The sequence below is a fragment of the Bufo gargarizans genome, chromosome 2, assembly GCF_014858855.1.
Source record: "Bufo gargarizans isolate SCDJY-AF-19 chromosome 2, ASM1485885v1, whole genome shotgun sequence".
Lineage (NCBI taxonomy): Eukaryota > Metazoa > Chordata > Amphibia > Anura > Bufonidae > Bufo > Bufo gargarizans.
Window position 1 is genome coordinate 591,281,679 of NC_058081.1, and position 21,796 is coordinate 591,303,474.

At 44.4% G+C, this 21,796-nt stretch overlaps 1 protein-coding gene across 1 annotated transcript in view; it reads right to left on the bottom strand.

Moving 5' to 3' along the window:
* Window positions 1-21,796, bottom strand: part of MPZL2 (myelin protein zero like 2) — a 44,869-nt gene that overhangs the window by 15,582 nt on the left and 7,491 nt on the right. Inside the window, exon 2 of the mRNA XM_044281856.1 lies at window positions 19,347-19,501. Within this exon, the coding sequence (XP_044137791.1) occupies window positions 19,347-19,501 (155 nt within the window). The remainder of the gene's footprint in view (window positions 1-19,346; window positions 19,502-21,796) is intronic.

Genomic DNA, 21,796 nt, shown 5'->3' on the forward strand with positions numbered 1-21,796 from the left:
ACCATAAAAAGGTGTGTTGGTGGTCACTAAGGGGTTAACTAGGTTTTCAACGATCAGGATAGGCCATCAATATCAGATCAGTTGGGATCTGACTCTCGGCACCCTTCTAGTCAGCTGCCTGAAGTGTGCATGACAATACAAATGCAGCAGCCTCTTCATTGATATGGAGCCATCTACCTGCACACCTACTTACTGTATTTCCGATTCACTTGAACGTGACAGAGCTGCAATACCCTGCACCGCCACTACTAAGTAGACAGCATGCAGGTAGCCGGCTCCATGTTAACAATCAACAAGCACTGTGCGAGTCGGAGTCCCACCGATCCGATATTCATGACCTTTCCTAATAACAGGCCATGAATATGCTGATCCTGAAAACCCCCTTTAATTTTTGTGCTGCCAATTTCACAGTGGGCTCATGAACTTTGTAGTGACGTCCAGCGCTGCAACACTTCTGCTTGTACAACTTGCTGGGCAACTGTCATAGGAACGTCTACTACTACTTTCCTTTTATTTTATTAGAAACTGGCACAGCAGTAACACCTAAAAGAAGATAAAACTTTCCCTGTTGATATTTCCATTGCCTTCTGTGTGGATAAAATTACTTTTCAAGCAGTTAGAAGGTTGTGTCAACACGATAGTCTATGTGCCCCAGTAGGATATGTGGATATCATAGAGGGGTCTCCCATGAGGAAGGGCCGAGACCTGCTGTAAGCAGTATAATACTATATGAATGCAGGCAATGGCTAAAACGATGACTAATGGCTAAGTGCTGCTCAGGGTGACTGATCTCTGAGGGTGTGGAAGAAGCTGGATATTTGCCATACAACGAGGCACTTTGAGTTTCAGTGATAAGAGGTGGATTTAAAAAGCTATTATAGAGGAGACAGTGCTGTAGGTCGAGGAGAGCAAACTGACCTAGACTAGAGGTAGATGTTCGCCCCCATACAGTGTGTATGAGATCTTAGTTTATTCTCTATGGTGGAGGAGAATTAGCGGTTGTTGGACCCCTCTTCTTACCTCCCATGAGAACAATGGATCAGACTTGTTGAACTACAACATTCCCAATATTTTTCTACATTGGCATCTGCCATTAAAGGAGAATAAGGAGACCCCCATACATATTAGATGGTTGGCCAATCCCACCAGAATGACCAGGTTAAGCCCAACTGCCTACAGGCACCTTAAGAATTCCAGCCGATTCACCACACATCAAATACCAAGAGATATTAAAAGGGGTTATCCCATGCTCAATGTAAAAAAATTAAAGGGAACCTGTCACCAGTTTTATGGTGTCCTAACTAAGGGCAACATAAATAAGTGACTGATTCTCTTAGCAAAATGCTGGCTCACTTTCTTTAATTGACCCAGTCAATCTGCCAACATCTTGTATTAAAAAGCTCCAGCTGATAATGATGAGTCATGAATATTTATAAGCTCCTGAGTCTCCGCGCCCACCTGCTCCTGAATGACAGTTTGTTTCCATAGGAATCAGCAGCAGGTGGGCAGGGGAGTGGCTATAGCTGTTAATTAAATATACGCTGGACTCAATGACACCACGCCGGACTCAAATCAGCTCATTAGCATGTAGCATGCGGCATCTTTGTGTGTATATTATGAGGTAACCATCTGTCACACCAGTAAGTTAATACATCTAAGGTACTTTTTAGTAGTTAATGATTGTATATAATTAGTTAGATTATAATCAAATATCCACATGACAGGTTCCCTTTAAATCAGACATCCTATAGTACACGACAATTAGTGATGAACTTCGCTGAATTTGACAAAGAAATTCGCTTTTTGACGAGTTACTTTGTTGCGAGGCACATTTCTTTGTAAGTTGCAGGTGCAATGATGGTGAACGGTGATTGCGCTGCCCTCCTTCATTGAACCCCTCAGATGCTGCGTTCATCACGGATTGCGGTATCTGAGAATAATAGTGAGGGCTTTCAGGGGTTGAAGCACTGAATTTTTTTTTTATAATACTCACCTTATCCAATTCAGCGCGAAGAGGCCGCCGTGGCCATTTTGATTGGAGATCTTGCGCGGTGTGTGATGATGTCATATGTCAACGCGCGGGATCTTCAATCAAAATGGCCACGGTGGCCTCTTCGCGCTCAAATGGATGAGGCGAGTATGAATTTTTTTTTACTGCCATTTTATGTAAAAAATGGATTCGTTACCACTAAACATGAGGAAATTCAGCTTTGCGGCGAATCAAATTTTCCCTAATGACAATCTCTTTCTAACAAAGCCAGAACCAGCCCTGTACCTCACATGGATCCAGAGATCTCCTAGATTCAAGCTGGCAGCTTACGGGGCGTGCACTTTCTCAGGGGGTGTGTCCTTTCCGGATGGAACTGAGCATGTGCTTCCATCTCAGTGAGCAGGACAGAGAGATTAGAAAAGAACAAACAGCAGGTGGCGCTATACAGATAGATTTTATTAAATAACTCAGGGGCTACACTGCATTTTTAATTACATGCAATTACAAAACTATTCAAATCCAGGTGCTGGTTTTAAAAATGCAGAATATTTTTCATGGGACAACCTTTTTAAGGAACCTTGGCAACATTTTATGTGATCTAAAATACATCTCTAGTCAAGTGCTATGGGTCCTACAAACCCAATTATCCCACAAACTCAAAACACTCTTTAAAACTCTTTTACTCCTTTCCCGAGGTTCCCTTTTTGTGGGTGGGTAGCAGATCACATGAGACAATCATGCACCTGCATCTCCCAGGATGCATTGCAATTCGCACTTGTTAACCCCTTCCTTCCCCAGCATAGAAAACAGTCCCTCACATATAGCCCTAGAGGTACGTACGGTATGTAATGCACCCGAAGTTTCTTTTTCCGCTGTCTAGTGAGTGGATGGGGAGGGGGGTGTCTGGGCTTCACCTGCTTCTCTATGAGTTCACTATTCGGGCACTTAGAGGAGGGGAGCATAGGAGATACTGAGCATGTTAGTCCACAACTGAGAAGGTGGACCAGAAGGGGGCACCACCAGAGAGGAAAATGTCATGTACATATTGGAAAAAAACAAAAACAAAAAACAATATCTTTATGGCATGTATAGTGCTTCATTATTCATTGCATAGTAAGAGTATGGAACTGATACAAAACGTTATCTGACTGGAGTAGCTCTTGTATTCTTTCCAAAGATGACACCAATGTAGGTACATGTACAATAAAAATATATAAAGATAATTTAAAAAAAAAGTATACGAGTCTGGATATTCATACTTGATTCATTATGTAAGTGCTACCATACAGCAGGCCGGAGCTACTGGATCTGCACATAGTAACGCGATCAAATCCATTTATTTCTGAACAGACATTAGGTCTCCGTTCACACAAAGTTCTCATTGTTGTCCCTTTCCGAGCCTTGCAATGCGAGATGCTTACACACAGAATCCTTTACAGAACGCCTTATTGTTCAAAATACGGCAGACAAGTTGCAGTCCATTTTATGTGCAGACTCGGGTAATTCTAGTCACATACTCGTTATGAGGGCCCTCAGTGGGGAAACTGAACACTATGTAATCCCTGTAAGCCGTAAAGTTGCCCACTGGACCCGGACATATCCCCTTTTTCTGACATGAGCATTGGAGCATTTCATTCTCCGATGCTCTCCTTTGCCCTGCGTTATATTGCGCAGGGCAAGGGCTTTTTTGTTTATATTTTTCCACTGCTAGGAGGAGGCTTCCGCCTAGCAGTGTTCCCAGTGACGTCACCGGCATTTGATGGTGTAACGCCCCGCTAGGGGGCATTACCACTCTTTTTGCCCCATCACTGTTTCCTATGGTTAATGTAATGTCACCATTCGTCTTTTATAAATGTGCATTGCTTTCCTATGTAACTGTTATGTTATCATGCAATGTACCTGGTCCACCAGCAGATGGCAGCACCTCTGGCAGAGCTGCGTTAGCTGTAATGGAACCTTTCTTCCATTCCAGCCGTCTCTCTAGACAGGGAGGAGTACAATGTTAGTGAAGGTCAGAGTAGCTTACCTCCTGCCTGCGGAAGCAGCAGGTCCTCGTCCCTGCTTGACGAACCTGCAGAAGTTAGTATCAGAGCACCCCCTGTAAGGGGAAGGTCGTGTGCAAGCCAGCAGAGCTTGTCTGCTCTGTTGAGCCCAGAGGCCAAAGCTGAATGCCTCCAGAGTCAGGAGTAAAGATTCCCTGAACAAAGACAAAGGTAAAGAGAAAGATGCAGATTAAGAGAAAGACAGAGTCAGACTACAAAAAGCTAAGTTGCAGCCTACAGCAGAAGCAGAAAGGAAATGTTCCTATTTAATCCAGCCAGCATAGCAGATCTGAAATAGTACCGATGTAGCAGAGCTAAATGGGTTTGCCTGCCAGAATTGATGCCAGGATCTGCTGATAACCAAGACAAAGTTGGAAGGTTGTTCTCTGATGCAAGTTTATTCAAGTAAAGCTGTTTCAACTTCAATAAAAAAGTCTGGGCTCCATTTATTCTACAAATCCCTCAACTATTTACCCTATCATCACTGCTGCAGAGGGATATCCAGGTAGGAGCACCGTGACAAGTGCAAAGCCACACCTAAAGGGACACTATAGGCAACCCTATACCACTATACCACTCTGGCATTCCAATACCTGGGTTCCACCATCACCTTCTACATAGGGTGACTTAGTCCTTCGTTGCTGAAATGCAATTGGCGTCACAACAAAAACTCTAAAAACTCACATAACACCTGTAAAAGAGACCCCCTGGCGCGGGACCTGCCCACTGCAATGGGAGGGCTTTAGTGTTGCCCTAGCCGTCTTACAGGCTAGGGCAGCACTAAAGACAGCCATTACTGCCGGTGACATCACTGGGAACACTGCTAGGCAGAAGCCTCTGCCTAGCTTACCCATGGAGAGACCTCTACATCACCGGATCTCTGGAAAAAGCCTAAAAGAGAGCATTGGAGCATGAAATGTCAGAGGGGCTGCCTGGGTGAAAAAGGGGATAGCTCTGAACACGGACAACCCCTTTGATTATGACCAATTTTCTTATCAGTCTTTACAGCCTCCAATTTGCACTTTTTACTCCTATAAAAATCATTATTGAGTATGCCTGATGGTAGTAGGGATGCCCATGATGTTAAGTGTTTGGGTGCAAGGCAAGTCGTGTACAGTGCAATGACCGGAGTATGGTGAAGGAGTTGGTAACCAGGCCCGATGTTGCAGAATAAACATCTTTCTTTACTTAAGTTTAAAATGGTGCAAAAACACATTTTCCACAATATACAGTGTGAATCTCCCCTAATGGTTTGGGAAGGAAGGAAATAAATTACCATACTCTTTCCGCTCTATCTTTCTCAAGTTTCTTCCTGCAGAATCTATGCCTGGAAATCTCACTTTTGCAATCATGCTTGTAATTGGCAACTGAGGCGTACAGGTTGTAAGATACAAATCGGCCAAGTCGTGTTCAATATTCCCCCACTATAGTAAAGTCTAAATAGCAGGATACCTTACTGACTCAAATGCTTAGCTATGCAGATTTTTTTTACTTTCCTGTCTTTTTCACTCCTTCTGTAGATCATGCAGAGATCGGTGAGTCTCTGTAGTTTTAGTCCAGTCCTGGAAGGAATGGAGTTGCTTTCTTCCTCCAATAGCTAACTCCAGGCGAGAACTCTCTAGACTCAACTGGGGGCAGATCTAGGATCCACACTGAAGATTCCTGTAAGAGCTGTGCCAGAGTTGATTAACTTCCACCTTCCCTTATTTGAGCGATTGATATTCCACTAGCCCCCATACACATGTATGCTCAGCTTGGCCAAGCATGGATGTGTTTTCAGTCGGGGTGAGGGGAGTAAGCTGTTGCCATCTATCTCCTTATTGAGAGCAAAAGGTTTGGGCATTCTGAAATCCTATATGCCTGACCCTTCTTCAGGACATACACATTAGATAGTTATCCGCTCCTGTATTTTCGGCACATGTTTTATTTTGATCACCTGAAGGTTTTTTTCAAGAAATACATATTAAAGAGGACCTGTCACCACTCCTGACATGCCTGTTTTAATAGCTACATGCATTCCCCATGTACTAACAATTCTGGAGCATATATTCTTATGGCTCTATGTTGTGCCGTTCCTCTATTATTTCTGCTAGAAGTTATGAATGAATTGCTAGTGTAACTCCCCAGAGTGGCATTACCACTTCTGCACCCCGCTACTATCTTCTATGGTTAACCTAATGTCATTCTGTGTATTTATTTCCAGGTCCTGCATAATGTGCATCTCCTTTTCTGCAGCTGTTTTTGTTCAATTGTAATGTGCCTGGTTTACCAGCAGGTGGCAGAAGAGATGGCAGAGCTACAGGTAGAGAGTATGGAACCTTCCCTTCCATTCTAACACCCCACCTCTGTGGTGTGGTGGGCGTATCCCACTTGCTGCAGGGAGGGTGGAGTTCTAGTTAGTGGGAGTCAGTTAAGCTTACCTCCTTATTGGGAAAGGTCTAGCTTAACCCCTGCTAGGGGAAGGCAGCAGGTGCACGTAGTCATTGGACGAGCCCTGTCTAGGCTAGCTGAAGCACCTTCCAGGAGTAAAGTGACCAGGAGTAAAGTGTTCCCTGGACAAAGCTAGAGACAGACCAGATTACAAAGTGAAGTACAGTATAAAGAATAAGCTTGAGTTCTATAGCCAGCCTGTCAGTACAGCAGAGCCAGAGAGCGACTGATGTAGCAGAGAGGAGTTTGCCTGCCATAGTTAATGTCAAAGCCTGCTGGAAGAGTTTATTCAAGTAAAGCCGTTATCAACTTCATCACAAGGTCTGGACTCAATTTATTTCTTCATCCCCTTCATCAACTACCTCCTTTGCTCTGCTTCGAACGACAACGCCTGGGGTACAGCGTATCCAGGTAGGAGCACCGTGACACGTGCACAACATTTAAAGGGACATTTAGGCCCTCTACACCACTCTGGCATTCCTACACCTGGGTACCATCTACCACAATATCACTAAAAGGGGCCCTGTGCCCTTGTTGCTTCACAGCAACTGGCGTCACAAAACACATATCTCATCTTAAAGGGACCCCTGGCCACTGCCGTGCGTTGCACTAGAAGTCTGCAGTAAGTGTACAGATGGGTGGTAACCAGTTAAGGGGGGGGGGGTGTACCTGCACACACTCCCTCTATCCAACCAGTGCAGCCATTTTCAGGCTGTGCAGGGACCCCCCCCCCCCAAACGGTTACCACTCATCTGTACCTTTACTGCAGACTGCTAGCAATTCATTCACAACTGGTAGCAGAAATAACAAAGGAAGGGCTCAACATACAGACATAAGAATAGATACTCCAGGGGGGCGGAGTTTCGCAGCCAAGACGTGTGCACGCTGCTCTATGAGCTCCTCTGCTAGCCAGCCTTAACTGGGCCATTTATTAGCTCCTACACCACCTAAATATGGGCAAAACAACCAGAGACAGGTCCAGGGACCTACAAGGAACTTCAAAATTGAGCTCTATTCAAGGAGAGATCGAGCGCTTTATGAGGAAAACTCCCCCGGCTATGGCGTATGAGGCCTGCAAGATGGCGCCAACCAAGCTGAGAACTGCGCACACAACAGCAGTGGAAGACTCCGAAGCTGATTGAGGGAGCGAAGCAGAGGACAACGCTGTGGCAGTCGAGGACCAGAAGATATCCAGATCTTTCCTTAAAGACCTGCTGGCCCAGTCAATGGAACCTCTGGTACGTGAACTTAAAGACATTAAACAGGATTTAAGACACTCTTAATGCACTATAGGCTGGAGACTAGAAACGCACCAAGCGTCTATCATAGACTTTAACAATGAAGTAGCCCATAACTTAGACAGCTGCCAGGCTCATGTGATCCACCTGTATTCCCTGATAGAAGACCAGGAAAACCGTGGTAGAAGGAACAATCTAAGATTAAAGGGTCTACCCGAGTCCGTGACTCCAGACATGTTGATCCCCGCCATATCCTCCATCTTTACCGACCTACTAGGCCAAGAACCAGGTAACCTGGAAATCAGACAAAAGAGAAAATCTTTGCAGCCTCTCGGTCAGCACTCCCTATTATGTATGAATGCTCCACTATTACTATATACCAGGATTTATCTGCCATGATGCTCCGCAAAAGAAATCATCTAAGACCATTGTTGGAGGTCCTTAGGAGCAGGAAAAATCACATATAGATGGCTTTACCTCTTCGGCTTATTGATCAACTCACCTGGTCGCAAGCTGGTAGTTCGTGCCTTTGCCGACTTGCAGAGGCTATGTGAAGCCCTGGAGATAGACGCTCTGGACACCACCGACTGGAACGTTGCACAAAATATAGCCTACCTACCGTCACTCCCGGTGATCGCTTCTTGGACTCTGGTGACATCTGCCAAACAACAACAGGCCATCGGATGACGCCGAAGAGACTACAACCAGCATTGGATGATCCGTTAAATGATGCCCGAGACCTACATTTGCTTTCTAATACTGAACTGCCCATAAGGTGGTCTGAAAAACCTTCCCATCTATTGCTGGCCCGGTGCGGTGGCTATAGGCTGTGTGGATGGGAAGTTCCCCCCCAATGTCTGACTGACTGGGTCTACAGCATTGTTATTTTCCTTTTCTAATGGTTCACTTTCATTTATACCATTTAAGAGTTTTTCCTTATTGAGGAACATGTTTATAGAATTGCTCTACTGCTTTCTTTTCTCGTCTACCCTGTCTGTCATCCCCCCTACCCCAATGTCCCCCTGTCAGTTCCATTAGGATAGTACCCTAAACTATGAGAAATATAGGGTCCCCCACTGTGAGCTACTTCTATGCTGGGGCACATATACCCAGGGCTACACTGTTTCTAATACCCATCAAGATATTTTATCATATGTTCTATTTTTTCTCCTGATGAGTTACCTATGGCTACCACTAAAGTCTGCACTTTCAATGTGAAAGGACTGAACGCACCAGCAAAGAGGAGTCAAATATGCAAATTCCTGAATAAGCACAAGGTAGGAATAGTTTTGTAGCAAGAAACGCACTTTAGACATAAATATGTACTTATTATTCTGGGAAGTGACTTAAATGTGGCAATGTACCCAGCCCTGGACTTCTCTAGCCTCTCTACATCCATCCCTAAGAAGGCTCTGGATAGGCTGCGGGCGTCCTTGGCGGACTCCGCCCCAGCGGATGTCTGGCAACTGTTGCACCCAGAAGATAGGGACTACTATTTATTTTCCCATTATCATCAGTCATACCACTGACTGGACTACCTATTTGTCCCACCCCAACAACTACACCTATGCAAAAAAATCTGAGATTGGAAGCATTACCCTCTCAGACCACGCCCCAGTTTTCTTGACATACAACTTACAAGGCCTCCCTAAAGCAGCTAATAGGTGGCAACTGAACTGCAACCTTTTGAGTGCAGAAGAACATGTGCAACAAATAGACAGACATATCTGACTATTTTAAAATCAATGACTCTCCAGATTTAGCCAGAGGCCTACTCTGGAAGCCCACAAACCAGTTGTCAGAGGTCATTTTATAGCTTTAGGAGCCCACATTAACAAAATCAGACAAAAAACATAATGGAACTACATGAGAAAATTATAACCCTAGAAAAGTCCCATAAACACCAACCATCCCCTGATGTGTTGGGGAAATTAACCCAAGCACGTACAGAACTTAAAAATCTCCTCAATGTTCAAACTGCCAAACTTTTCCTCACCTCCCAGTTTAAATATTATGTGCATGGGAACAAGGCCTTCAAACTCCTAAAGGCGCAAATCAAGAAGAGGAAGGCCAACTCTTACATCTCAGCAATTAAAATCCCTACTGCACAATTATTACATACAACTGAACAAATAGCCCAGCAGCTTAGCAACTACTATAGTGACCTATACAATCTCAGGGCCCAAGCCAAGCAGGTAGACTCAGACTGTCGCAAAGATGTCATTGACGCCTGGCTATCCTCTCTCTCGCTACCCAACATCACCCATTAACAAAACCCTTCACTATGACTGAGCTGGAGGCAGCCCTGAAAGAATCACCGGTGAATAAATCACTGGGTCCCAATGGACTGCCGATTCCTTATTATAAATCTTTCAGAGAAGTCCTCATGCCATGTTTGTTAGACGTGTGCAATGCGGCTTTGGGGGGCTCACCTCTGCCTCCGCAGATGTTATCAGCACATATAACTATAATACCAAAAGAACAAAAAGACCCTACCCAATGTGCGAGTTATAGGCCCATATCATTATTGAATAATGACCTAAAACTATTTGCCAAACTCCTTGCCAGTAGACTCAAACCACTCCTCCCATCTTTAATATCCCCTGAGCAAGTGGGTTTTATCCCAGGTAGAGAGGGAAAGATGAACACAGCCCATATTCTTCACCTACTCCAATATCCAAGAAAAACAGCTACACCCCTGGTTCTACTTAGTACTGATGCAGAGAAGACTTTTGATCAGGTAGACTGGCTATTGATGACCAGAGCCCTCCTCCACTTTGGAATCCCACTATGCTTTATCTCAGCAATTATGTCTATGTACGATTCCCCCTTAGCTCAAGTCTGGGTAAATGGTACACTTTCCCCCACATTCAGTAATGGAACCAGACAGGGATGCCCTCTGTCCCCCCTCCTATTCGTTCTCAGACTGGAGACAGTTCTACAAGCCATTGGACAAGACGAGAGGATTAAGGGGCTCACCTTGGGAAATACTCATCACCAATTAGCAGCATTTGCAGATGATGTTCTCATAATTCTTACCAACCCGACAGATGCGTTCCCTGCAGTAACATCTATATTAGACCCTTTCGGAATCTTGTCTAACTTCAAAATAAACTTCAGTAAGTCCCAGGTCTTAAACGTCACCTTGCCTAACCCTACAGCCATCATGCTTCAGCACTCAACCCCATTATCCCTATTCCCAAAGTATTCTTCCAAAAACTGAGAACAACTGATCCTTTTTGTGGAAGAAACTTAAACCAAGACTCGCTCATAAATTTTTGGTGCAATCTGTGTGGGGGGGGGGATGGGCCTCCCAGATTTCAAAACATACTATAAAGCGATTTTAGGGACTAGATGACTTGATTGGCTGAGGGCTTCAAGTGAGAGATTGGATATCCAGGCCGAAAATGCCATGAACCCCACACCCCTTTGGCCAGCATTAGTTAGGAAAAAGCATTCCTTCCTCACAAATAGCAACATATACAACTCCCTTACCAAGAATACCTTACACCACTGGCACGAAGATGGAATCAGGAAAGTCTTCTGGCCCTTTGGCTCTAGTGCAGGTCGCGGACGCCCTTCTAGACTCTCCGCAAGCTTTCAGGGATACTCTCCCTCTGGAGGCCACCAACATGCGACTTTCAGTACTAGACCTTTGTCTTCAGGGGTCCTTGCCCACTTGTTATGAGCTCAAGGCCTGCCCCCAGTTAAGGGGCCTCTCTCTCTTCCATACACAGCACTTATACCGTTCGCCTCCACCCTAGCCACCCACGATGAGCACTCTCCGTTTGAAAAATTTGCTTTACAACAGAAACAACCTATCAAAAAGATCTCGACCTTTTACTACTGCCTAAGATAAGTTAGAGTGAATACTGGTTTATACCTAAAAATGGGAGAGAGATCTCAGGGTAAATTTTTCAGATAGTGAAATAAAACAACTTCTGTCCTCATCGCCGAAAATTTCTAGATGTGTAAAGCTACAGGAAAATTAGGGAAAAGGTGATGACGAGATGGCATTACACGCCAATTAAAATGTGCTGGAGGTGCAGGGGAGAGAGGGGCTCCTATGTTCACATCTGGTGGCACTGCCCCAAGATCAAAGAATTTTGGACTCTGATCTGTGCACAGCTCTCTCTCATATGCAACACCCATATTCCAGTATCCCCTCGGTTGTGCCCATTTGGCCTTATGACAGAGTTGCAAATCCCCACCAATATCATACGCCTGGTCCAAACACTTCTGGGTGCGGTCCGGATCTTAGTGGCCAGTTTTTGGAAACAAGCTGAGGCTCCAGCAATCTCACACTGGCAGAGAAGAGGGGATCAACTATACCATTTTGAGCAATTAGCCCACTGGGAACTTCACACATGAAAAAAAATGTATGGCCTCCTGGGACTCGTGGAGGAAATATAGAGGTCTAGAACTAGTCACCTCACACACTGTACAGATATAACACCCCCCCCCCCCCCCCCCGATGTGGTGCACCCCAATCTCATGGACTCTCATAAGTGGCAACTCAGACAGAAACCGATTCCCATCAACCCACCTCCCACCCCCCACCTTCCCATTATCCGCACCCTCTTCTTTCACTTCTCCTCTGTCTCCTTCATCTTTCTCGTTTGGTTATCCTACTTAGGCCTCATGCACATGACCGTTTCAAACGGAACGGGTGGCCCATTGTAGAAATGCCTATTCTTGTTTGCAAAATGGACAAGAATAGGACATGCTATATTTTTTTTGCGGGCCACGGAACGGAGCAACGGATGCGGACAGCACACGGAGTGCTGTCCGCATCTTTTGCGGCCCCATTGAAGTGAATGTGTTCGCACCCGAGCCGCAAAAAATGCTGCTCGGATGAGGACCACAACAACGGTCGTGTGCATGAGGCCTTACTTATACGAATTAGGCGGTCTTAAATCAGATTGTACTTGACTTGTTTTGTTTAATGCTTCAAGAGGGGATTGTCCCTTCCAACTAGAACTTATCTTTGATAGGTCGGTATTGACCAATTGTATCTGTAAACATATTTATGCTTTCCAGATTAAAAATATAAAAAAAAAAAAAAATGAAAAAAAGAAGAATAAATGCTCCAGAATCGTTACTACATGGGAAATGCCTGAAGCTATTAAAACAGGCAGGTCAGGATTGGTGACCGCAGCCTGTCTCCGCTATGGAAAGAATCATACTTTTACCTGCTCCCCGCAGCTCTCGTCCTGCTCGCTGGCTCCAGCAGGTCTATCTTCCACTCTGCAGCTTGTTTATTTCCTCAGGGGCATGATCACCAGCTCCGCTGCAGCCAGCCACTGGATTCAACGGCGGCCGGTCTGACACTGTCTGCACTTATTAGCGTTAGGGCTCATTTACACGACCGTATGAACAGGTCCACATCCGTTCCACAAATTTGCAGAACGGGTGCGGACCCATTCATTTCAATGGGGATTCAAAAGATGTGGACAGCACTCAGTGTGCTGTTCACACCCATTGCTCCATTTCCGTGGCGCCGCAAAAAAGATATGTGCATATCCTGTTCATATCCGTTTTGCGGACAAGAATAGGCATTTCCATAATGGGCCGTCCGTTCCGTTCCGCAAATTGAGGACCGCAAAACACGACACGGTCATGTGAATGAGCCCTTAGAGCGATCAATTCAGAGAAGAGACTAACCGCCCCCTTGGTAAACCATCAGCCACTTACATCCTGGGCGCCAGTATTTGCAGGGCCCGTATTTCTGGAATGAGGGGGGCTCAGAAACAAATTACAAAGAATGAAATACTCAGGAGGAGCAGGGATAATTTAAAGGGTTGTTGGGGCTACAGATATTGATGATGGGTAATCAATATCAGATTGGTGGAGGCCCAACTCCCTGCACCCCGGCCGATCAGTTGTTTGAAGGGGCTGTGGCCTTTATGCGGGTGCTACCACCTATTCAGTGTTTGCCTGCATGCCATCTCCCTTGTAGCGGTGCTGCAGTGTAAATACAGCTTTGTCTCCTATTCACTTGAGTGGGACAAACACCTGTTACTTCACTGCTGCTAACATAAAACATAATGTAAACCATAGAACAAGCATTTTTTTGCCTGTACTCTATAGTGCAGCATAAGCACTAGATGGAGGGGGGAAAAAAGTAAAAATCTGTTAATTTAAGTTTTTTTTTTAAATATATAAAAGAAAAACTAAAAATATTAAAAAATATCAAAAGAAAGTAAAACAAAAATATAAAAAACGCCCTATCTGGTGAGGGACCTCAGATGTACCCATACTCACTCTACTCGCTCATACCCGAACATACCCTATATGTACCTGTGTAGACGGCCACAGAATGGCGAAGTATTGTTCACTGCGGCTCCTTTCTTCTTTTGCCGAATCAGATATAATGGCACCTCCAATGCTGTTACTCTTATTATTTGATGCTTTTATTTCTGTCATTTTTATGTCTCTGTTTCTTTTATCTGCTGTATGCTTACATGCCATAACAGTTTTATATAAAACATCCTAATAAAAACTTCTTGAAAAAAAATATATATATGAAAAATGATATAATCTATTTCTCAAAAAAAAAAAAAGAATTTCTAAAACTGTCTGTGTCCTAAAGCGTGAAATAGATGATAATATAACGGTGCATTTCACAGGACGTCAGCCTCACAGGAGAGACTGACATCTTTTCTACAAGAGAGGGTACAAAATGCATGGATCCAACTAAGCCTGGGTGAAACTGATTGTACTGCTGAAATATTATAAGCCCTAAAAAAATTAATTCACCAGAGCGCTTCTTTAAATCATTTCCATCGCCACTCCTCACAGCTCAATTCGTATTTTCTAGTTATAGTAGAAAAATAATCTTATTTTTCCATCACAACTAGCTCCTAATGCCTCCCTCCACCCAGAGCACACAATACTTTCTTGTGAACATCCCTGTGTCATAGAACAATGGTGTCTGGCAAGTCATTTACAATACAATAGCTAGACATCCGGTGTGGTTTCTGTGTGAATGGTGTTATAATGGAAGTCGTCAGGACCAAAGATGTTTACACCCAATACATTAAAGGGGTCTTCTGGTCCTTTTATATTAATGACCTATCCTCAGGAAATAATATTAAATATCTGATCGGTGGGTGTCCAACATAGGGTTGTCACGATGGCAAAATATGGATTCGATTTCGATACCATAAAAAAGTATTGCCATATTCAATACCATTCGATACACTCGAAAAAAAACACCAAAAAAGCCGCGTGCAATCCATTATTTTTATTTTTATTTTTTGAGGGGAGAGGTGACTAAAAAGTGACAAATCATGCGTTTTCTGCGACGGCGTTCACCACATAGGAGATATTTTTTAATAGTTTGGACTTTTTCAGACACGGAGATACCCAATATGCTTATTTTTTTATTGTTTATTTATTTTTATATGTAATATTGGGAAAGGGAACGATTAAAAATTTTGATATTTTGGTGTTTTTTTTTAAAACGTAAAAACTTTTTTCTTTTACAACCATTAGCCCCCTTAAGGGTCTAGAAGCTGGGATCTTTTAATCCCTTGTCCTATTGACCCTAATAGAGCTCTGTGCACACAGCAGCAGGGAGCTTACCGTGGCAGCCAGGGCTTCAGTAGCGTCCTGGCTGCCATGGTAACCGATCAGAGCCCCGCAATTTCACTGCTGGGGCTCCGATCGGATGCTGCCACTGCCATGAATGAAGATACTAAGGTACTGAGGACGAGGGAAGGGGGCCCTGTGGCCACTGTGACACCAATGATTATAATACTGGGGAGGGGGGGGGCGCACTACGCCACCAATGCATATAATTAACCCTTAAACGGGTTGTCTCATTAGAGACAATGGGGCCATATGGCTACGATATGCCCCCACTGTCTTCCCTATATCGGGAACGAAGCCCCGCTAAATGGTGGCTGGCTATTTTCGGCGGCCCCAAGGAAAATGAATGGAGGGCGGCTGCGCATGTGCAGTGCACCCTCCACCACTTTCGGGGCTCTGTTATCGATATAGGTGCGGGTCCCAGCGGAGACCCGCACCTACAGTATAGGACAATGGGGGCATATACTAGCGATATACCCCCATTGTCTGTGATGAGACAACCCCTTTAAATACCATTGTAGGCTGCGGGTGCCGGCGGCATCACATACCTGGCACCCGGCCTCGATTACAGGGCGCTGCAATCCCCGTCAATTAACCCCTCAGGTACCACAGTTCGGCGAATCGCTGTGCCCTTTCATAGAGGCAGGGTCCCGGGTATGTGATAAGACAAGCAAATCCCAGTATCGTATCGATCCAGGTACAAAAGTATCAATTGTTCGACACCCGATGCAACCCTAGTCCAACACCCACCGCACCACTTCCGATCAGCTGTTCTGCAGTAGCTCTGGCGCCAGAAGTCAGTACCAGAACTACAGCTCCATCCATTGTGTAGTGGATGGAACTGGTTACTGCAGTGTTGCTTCTACTGAAGTGAATGGGAGCAAAGCCTGGACTTTTAGGTTAAAAAATTGGGTATGTTTTGTTTCTGATTTTGGATGTACCTAATCTGGGTCTCTGTATACTTTTGCACATGAATCTATGTTATCTTTGTTTCTGTATAAATGCTAAAGAAAATCAATAAAAAATGATTTGATAAAAAAAAAAAAAAAGTGCCGATTGTGGGGGTGCAGAGTGTCAGACCCCCACCGATCAGATATTGGTGGCCTATTCTGAGGATAGGCCATCATTATAAAAGTACCAAAACACCCATTTAAACGACCCCATACACAATAAACTATTACTGGTTAAATCTGTTGATTTCAGTTGGACCAGCTGACTATCTAATGTGTATGGCGAGCTCCCGACTCCCCTACATAACGGAAACGAGACGGACCCGTTATGCAGCCCATAAACTTCTATTATGACGGAATGAATAACGGAATGCCTCTAAAGGCATTCCGTTATCCATTCCTTCATAGAATTGCGTTATGGTCCGTGGTAACGGAATCCATAACACTTTTCACCTTTTACCAGTAAACGAAGCGTGAGCGAATTTCAAAACATGAAATTCGCTCATCTCTAATTGTATCAGCTGGATCACAATAGTTTAACCATTTACACACAGTGATGTGTACACGTCTGATACAGTATTATCTGGTGTCCTTTGTATGATGGTACATGAGATATCTGTCCCCGCTGAATTTGTAGATTCTGCCTTTACAAGTCTCATCAACTGGAGAACATACACAAAGGTGGGCTAAAGAAGGCCGTAAACATTAGATAAGTGTCACAGAAACCTGCTGATGTTGGTGGGACCAACCAACCATGGAACGTGTATGGTGGGCTCCTAACTCATCCCTCGCAGCTTGGATGTTCTCAGTGAGGTAGGCCACCACCAGCAGCTTACTCTCCCCTCCCAATTGGGAACACATGTACACCCGGCCGAGCCAAGTGGATATGAGTATGGGAGGATCAGTTGAGATAGTCATTGGCTGGGCAAGCATTTGGCCATCAGATATCTCATGTATATGGCCAGCTTTACATGCATCAGACAAATTGGGTTTGTTCCATCTAATCCAGTTTGGACATAGAGTTCACAAGAGGCAGTGTGGAAATGGCTCAGAGTACCAGAGGATCCTCCGGTTGGCCTGGGCTCTGACACAACAATGTACCCCTAAAACACTAGGGCTTTCTAAGGTCCAACAGAAAACTATTCAACTTTGAGCTGACTTTAGAGCCAGTCACTTACTGGTAATGTCTATTTCTAATGCTATGAAACTTAGGGAGTGGATGTGGGCATGCTCTGTATAGACTGATGGTGGGCCGACAAAATAATTCTCTCTGGTGGGCCCTGAGGTTTCTGGTGGTAGCACTCATCTCCCCATGCTCTAGTTAAATAATTGTAACATGCTCATTTAACGTAGGTACACTTCCATTGTAAAGGCATCCTTAATAGCGGACAGTCTCTCCTCTGTACACATGCACACTTGATTCCGCCATTCATGCATGTGCTGTCAATGGGGAGAGGCGAGTAAGTTGCCACCAGACACCTCAGCGGCTATGAACAAAATTTAACATCCCTGATTCTCCCCCCCCCCCCAACCAACAGAGTTGATTGACTCCCATATTCTTCAGTTAATTGGCTGGACAGCTGAAATCAGAGGTTCCGACAAATTTTTGTTTTAGTATGAAGGCCTTGCAGGGAAGTCAACCCTGTTAGACAATGATGATATGTGACAGGCGGTCCACCTGCAAAGCACTGAATACCTTGGTGAGGGTAACACAATTTATATTTATCTGTGAGCCTAAAGCGAGGCAATCTTATGATGCAAACTTGTAAGCAAATATTTCCATCCACCTCAGACCAGACACACATGAGCGAGTTCAAAGCGAGAAACTTGCAGCGTGTGTCAGTGTGAGGTCCCGTTCTGACCTCCCCTCCTCCGACAGGATCGCGCAGCATTGTAAGGATTTTTAATGCTGTGTGGCCATGAGAGACCTGGAATGTACTGAATTACACTGACATATTGCTGTCAGTGTAATACAATAGATCACAGGGACACACAGTCTTATAAAGAGGAGAGAAGGTCAGGACGGCACTCCACACCGACACGCTGCAAGTTTCTCGCATTGACCTCACTTGTGTTCGTCTGGCCTAATAGAGTAGTATTTATCCTGCAGTGCTGTACATTGGATGCGAGAAACAGACTCTCATCCTGATGAAGCAAAACAAGGAGATGCTTGATACACGCCTCTTTCCTATGGTTGGAGTTGAGGAACATGCCCGTAGATACATTTCATTGACGTGTAACATAATAGACATGCACGGCCATTGTCACAACTAGATTCTCAGCAACACCTTAATTTTTCGGAAAACTATGATTCATATAGACTATCAACAATGCATCACAGAGTGGGTACTTTAGGCATTTGCATAAATCGCTATTACTACTGTGCATTAACGTACTGCCGTCAGGCGTCAGTTTCCTGGTCCTCCTAACCCTCGGCTATTCCATCAATAGACAAAAACCTTTTCTACTGTAGTTCAACTCCCATTCCCCAGCGAAAGGCATCTGTAAGAGACAGCCTGTAATCCGCGTTGCCACAGGAAATATAAAATAAATGTTAAATCACAGTAATGTTCAATATAAATTAGCTGAATCGTCCGGCAGAGCAGGGGGGGAAATAAAGTTGGTCTTTGTAAAATGACCCTCCATTGACTTCTAAAGGAGCGTGTTTTGAGCATGCTCTGTGACTTGCACACAGGTCATTGTGCAGGGAGGGAGAGGTATTAAGCTGTGTCCAAGATTTCAGGATTATTATTATTTTTTTAAATATAGATATTGAAAATGAAAAGAAAATCAACAAACAAACATTCTTAAAATAGGTTGTTTTCCCCTTTTAACGAAAAGTTATGAGAACTAAGAGTATAGATTTATGTCTTGGATTTCATATACGTTTTTGTCACGGAGAAGCATAAAGTGGGCGTTTTTGACGAGTGAGTAATAAGTGTGTATTACAACATAGCTGTGTGACATGTGCTCACATGCAGGGGAAGGGTAAAACAAATCTAATCCCTTGAGTTACTTCATAAGCTCGCCTGTTTCTCAATGAATGGGATCATTAAAGTGAACAAATACATGGGTGTTCCAAGAATAATTAAAATATACTTACAGACTCACTACTGCCCCCCGAAAGAGGTTGGAAGGTCCAGGCCACAGTCACGTCATCGCCCAGTGGTGCATAAGTGCTGAAAGTACACTTCAGGCGGGTATCTGTCCCATTCTGAACCTGGAGCTCCTTTGAAGTATATACCTCTATTGCTGAGACTGAGGGAGAAAAGGCAATTGATACAACAGTAAGTTAAGCCCCGATTACCACCGACTCCCCCGCCCTGAAGCAAAAGCATTTCTGTATCTTCTGCCTTGCTCTACATTAGGAATCACAGAACCACCACCATTAAAACCACTTTTATTAAGGCCCCATGGTCAGGACCAAACCATGGACCTGCAAAACACGGATACTGAACGCCATTTTTTCCACATCTATAAAAATGTCGAAATAGACAAGAAAAGGACATGTTCTATTTGGGCCTCTTATACACGACCGTATGGCTTTTTCAGTATTTTGTGGTCCGCAAAAAACGTATCCGCTAAAAATACGGATGATGTCCGTGTGCATTCCGTTTTTTTGCGGAACGGAACAGCTGGCCCCTGATAGAACAGTCCTATCCTTGTCCGTTATGCGGACAATAATAGGACATGTTCTATCTTTGAATTGAAATGTAAATACGTAAACAGAAGGCATACGGGGTACCTTTTTTTTTTTTTGTGGATCCATTAAAACGAATGGTTCCGTATACGATCCTTATACGGAACGCAAAAAAAGGAGACGGAAACAGAAAAAAAAAAACGTTCGTATGCAAGAGGCCTCATTTTGTGGGCCAGAGGAACTGACATGCAGGGTGATGTCCGCAGTTTTTGCAGCCCCATTGGAAATGAAAGGTTCCACATCCGATGCGCCAAAAATGTGGATTGGATGCAGAACAAAAATACTGTCATGAGCATGGTGGCTTAGCATGCTAAAAAAAAAAATCCCTTTCGTTGAAAAAAAATCATCTACCTCCAGGCTGAAATATTCTCCCTAGACTGTACACCCTGCCTAAAAACAGAATTGGCGCCCCAATATGGGCGATCCCGTGTGAGATATATTTTAATAGAAATAATACAGTTGTAAAAAAAAATCTAATGATACATATACTATATCTTGTACACAATCCCAAACACATTTCCATGTGTTATTAAACCACAGTTATATGAAAAGTGTAGATCACAAGTGGCCAGAAACAATACACTATAGCGGTATGTGTGCGCACCAATTGCAGTACTTCCAATAAGTCAAGGGCTGCGAATCCGGAAAATAATGGCTAAATCAGCGTTCATAGGTACGGACGGTCATTAGAGATTATCTGATGGTGTAAAAGTGCCGCCAATTACCCAATGGCACAAAAATTGTCGCTTGCCCACAGCAGATCGTGCTCTGTAAACGCGCTCTGCTGAGTATGTATGGGCATGAGTGATGGCATTAGCAATAAGGTGGAAGTGATCGCTGCATGTAAATGTGTCTCCTCCACTGAGGGGCAGGCGATTGTCAGGAAGGACCTTAAGACAACTAAGCACTGCTTTGAGTGATAAATGTGTATAGGTAGGAGAGGTACAGTTAGTGGCCAAAAGGTAATGGACTGGAAATTAGGAGCCGCTAATTAGCAACCTAATATCATTTAAGCAAATACATATATGGCTGGCGACAGACAGATACTGTATGATAAAGGCACCTTTACACGGCCTGAACTTTGGGCAGATTATCGCTTACAACGGTTGTTAGCGATAATCTGCTGGTGTAAAGGTGCCGCCGATTACCCGATGAACAACCTAAACGCTCGCTCATCCAGTAATTGCGTTGTTCATGCGGACACCTAAATCATCATTTGCCAGCAGCATATCACACTGTGCTGCCGGAAAAAATTATTCAGTATAGGGACAAGAGATGTCATTAGTGATCACTCCTCCCCATACTGTGGAGGAGATCACTGCACTGACGAGCAAGCGATTGCCAGGAAGGAACGCTTAGTCCCCAACAATTGAGCATTGTAAAGGGGCATTTCCATCTAAGACAATGGGGGCATATCGCCAGCTCAGCTGTTTTCGGAGGCCCAGTAGAAATTATTGGAGGGCAGACGCGCATGCGCATGCGCAGTGCGTTCTCCTTCACTTTGCCGGCTGGGATTACCAGAGGTAGGACCCGCACCTATCAGACAATGGGGTATATCCTAGCGATATACCCCCATTGTCTCAGATGGGAATACCACTTTAAGGAATAGATTGTATGTTGCCTTGTATATGTGCATGTGCACCATAAGTAGTTACAGTCAAGGTTGGTGCTCCTCAGTCACTAAATACATGCTACTCATCCACCACAGCGCCGGCTGAAACAAGCTCAGCCAGCCAAAACCTGCCATACACTGCTATGGGCAATCAAATAAAAAAAACATCCCAGTGTATGCATTGATCTACAGCAGCATTAGGCAGTCTCGTCTGTACCTGCGTGTCCCCAGTTGGCAATTG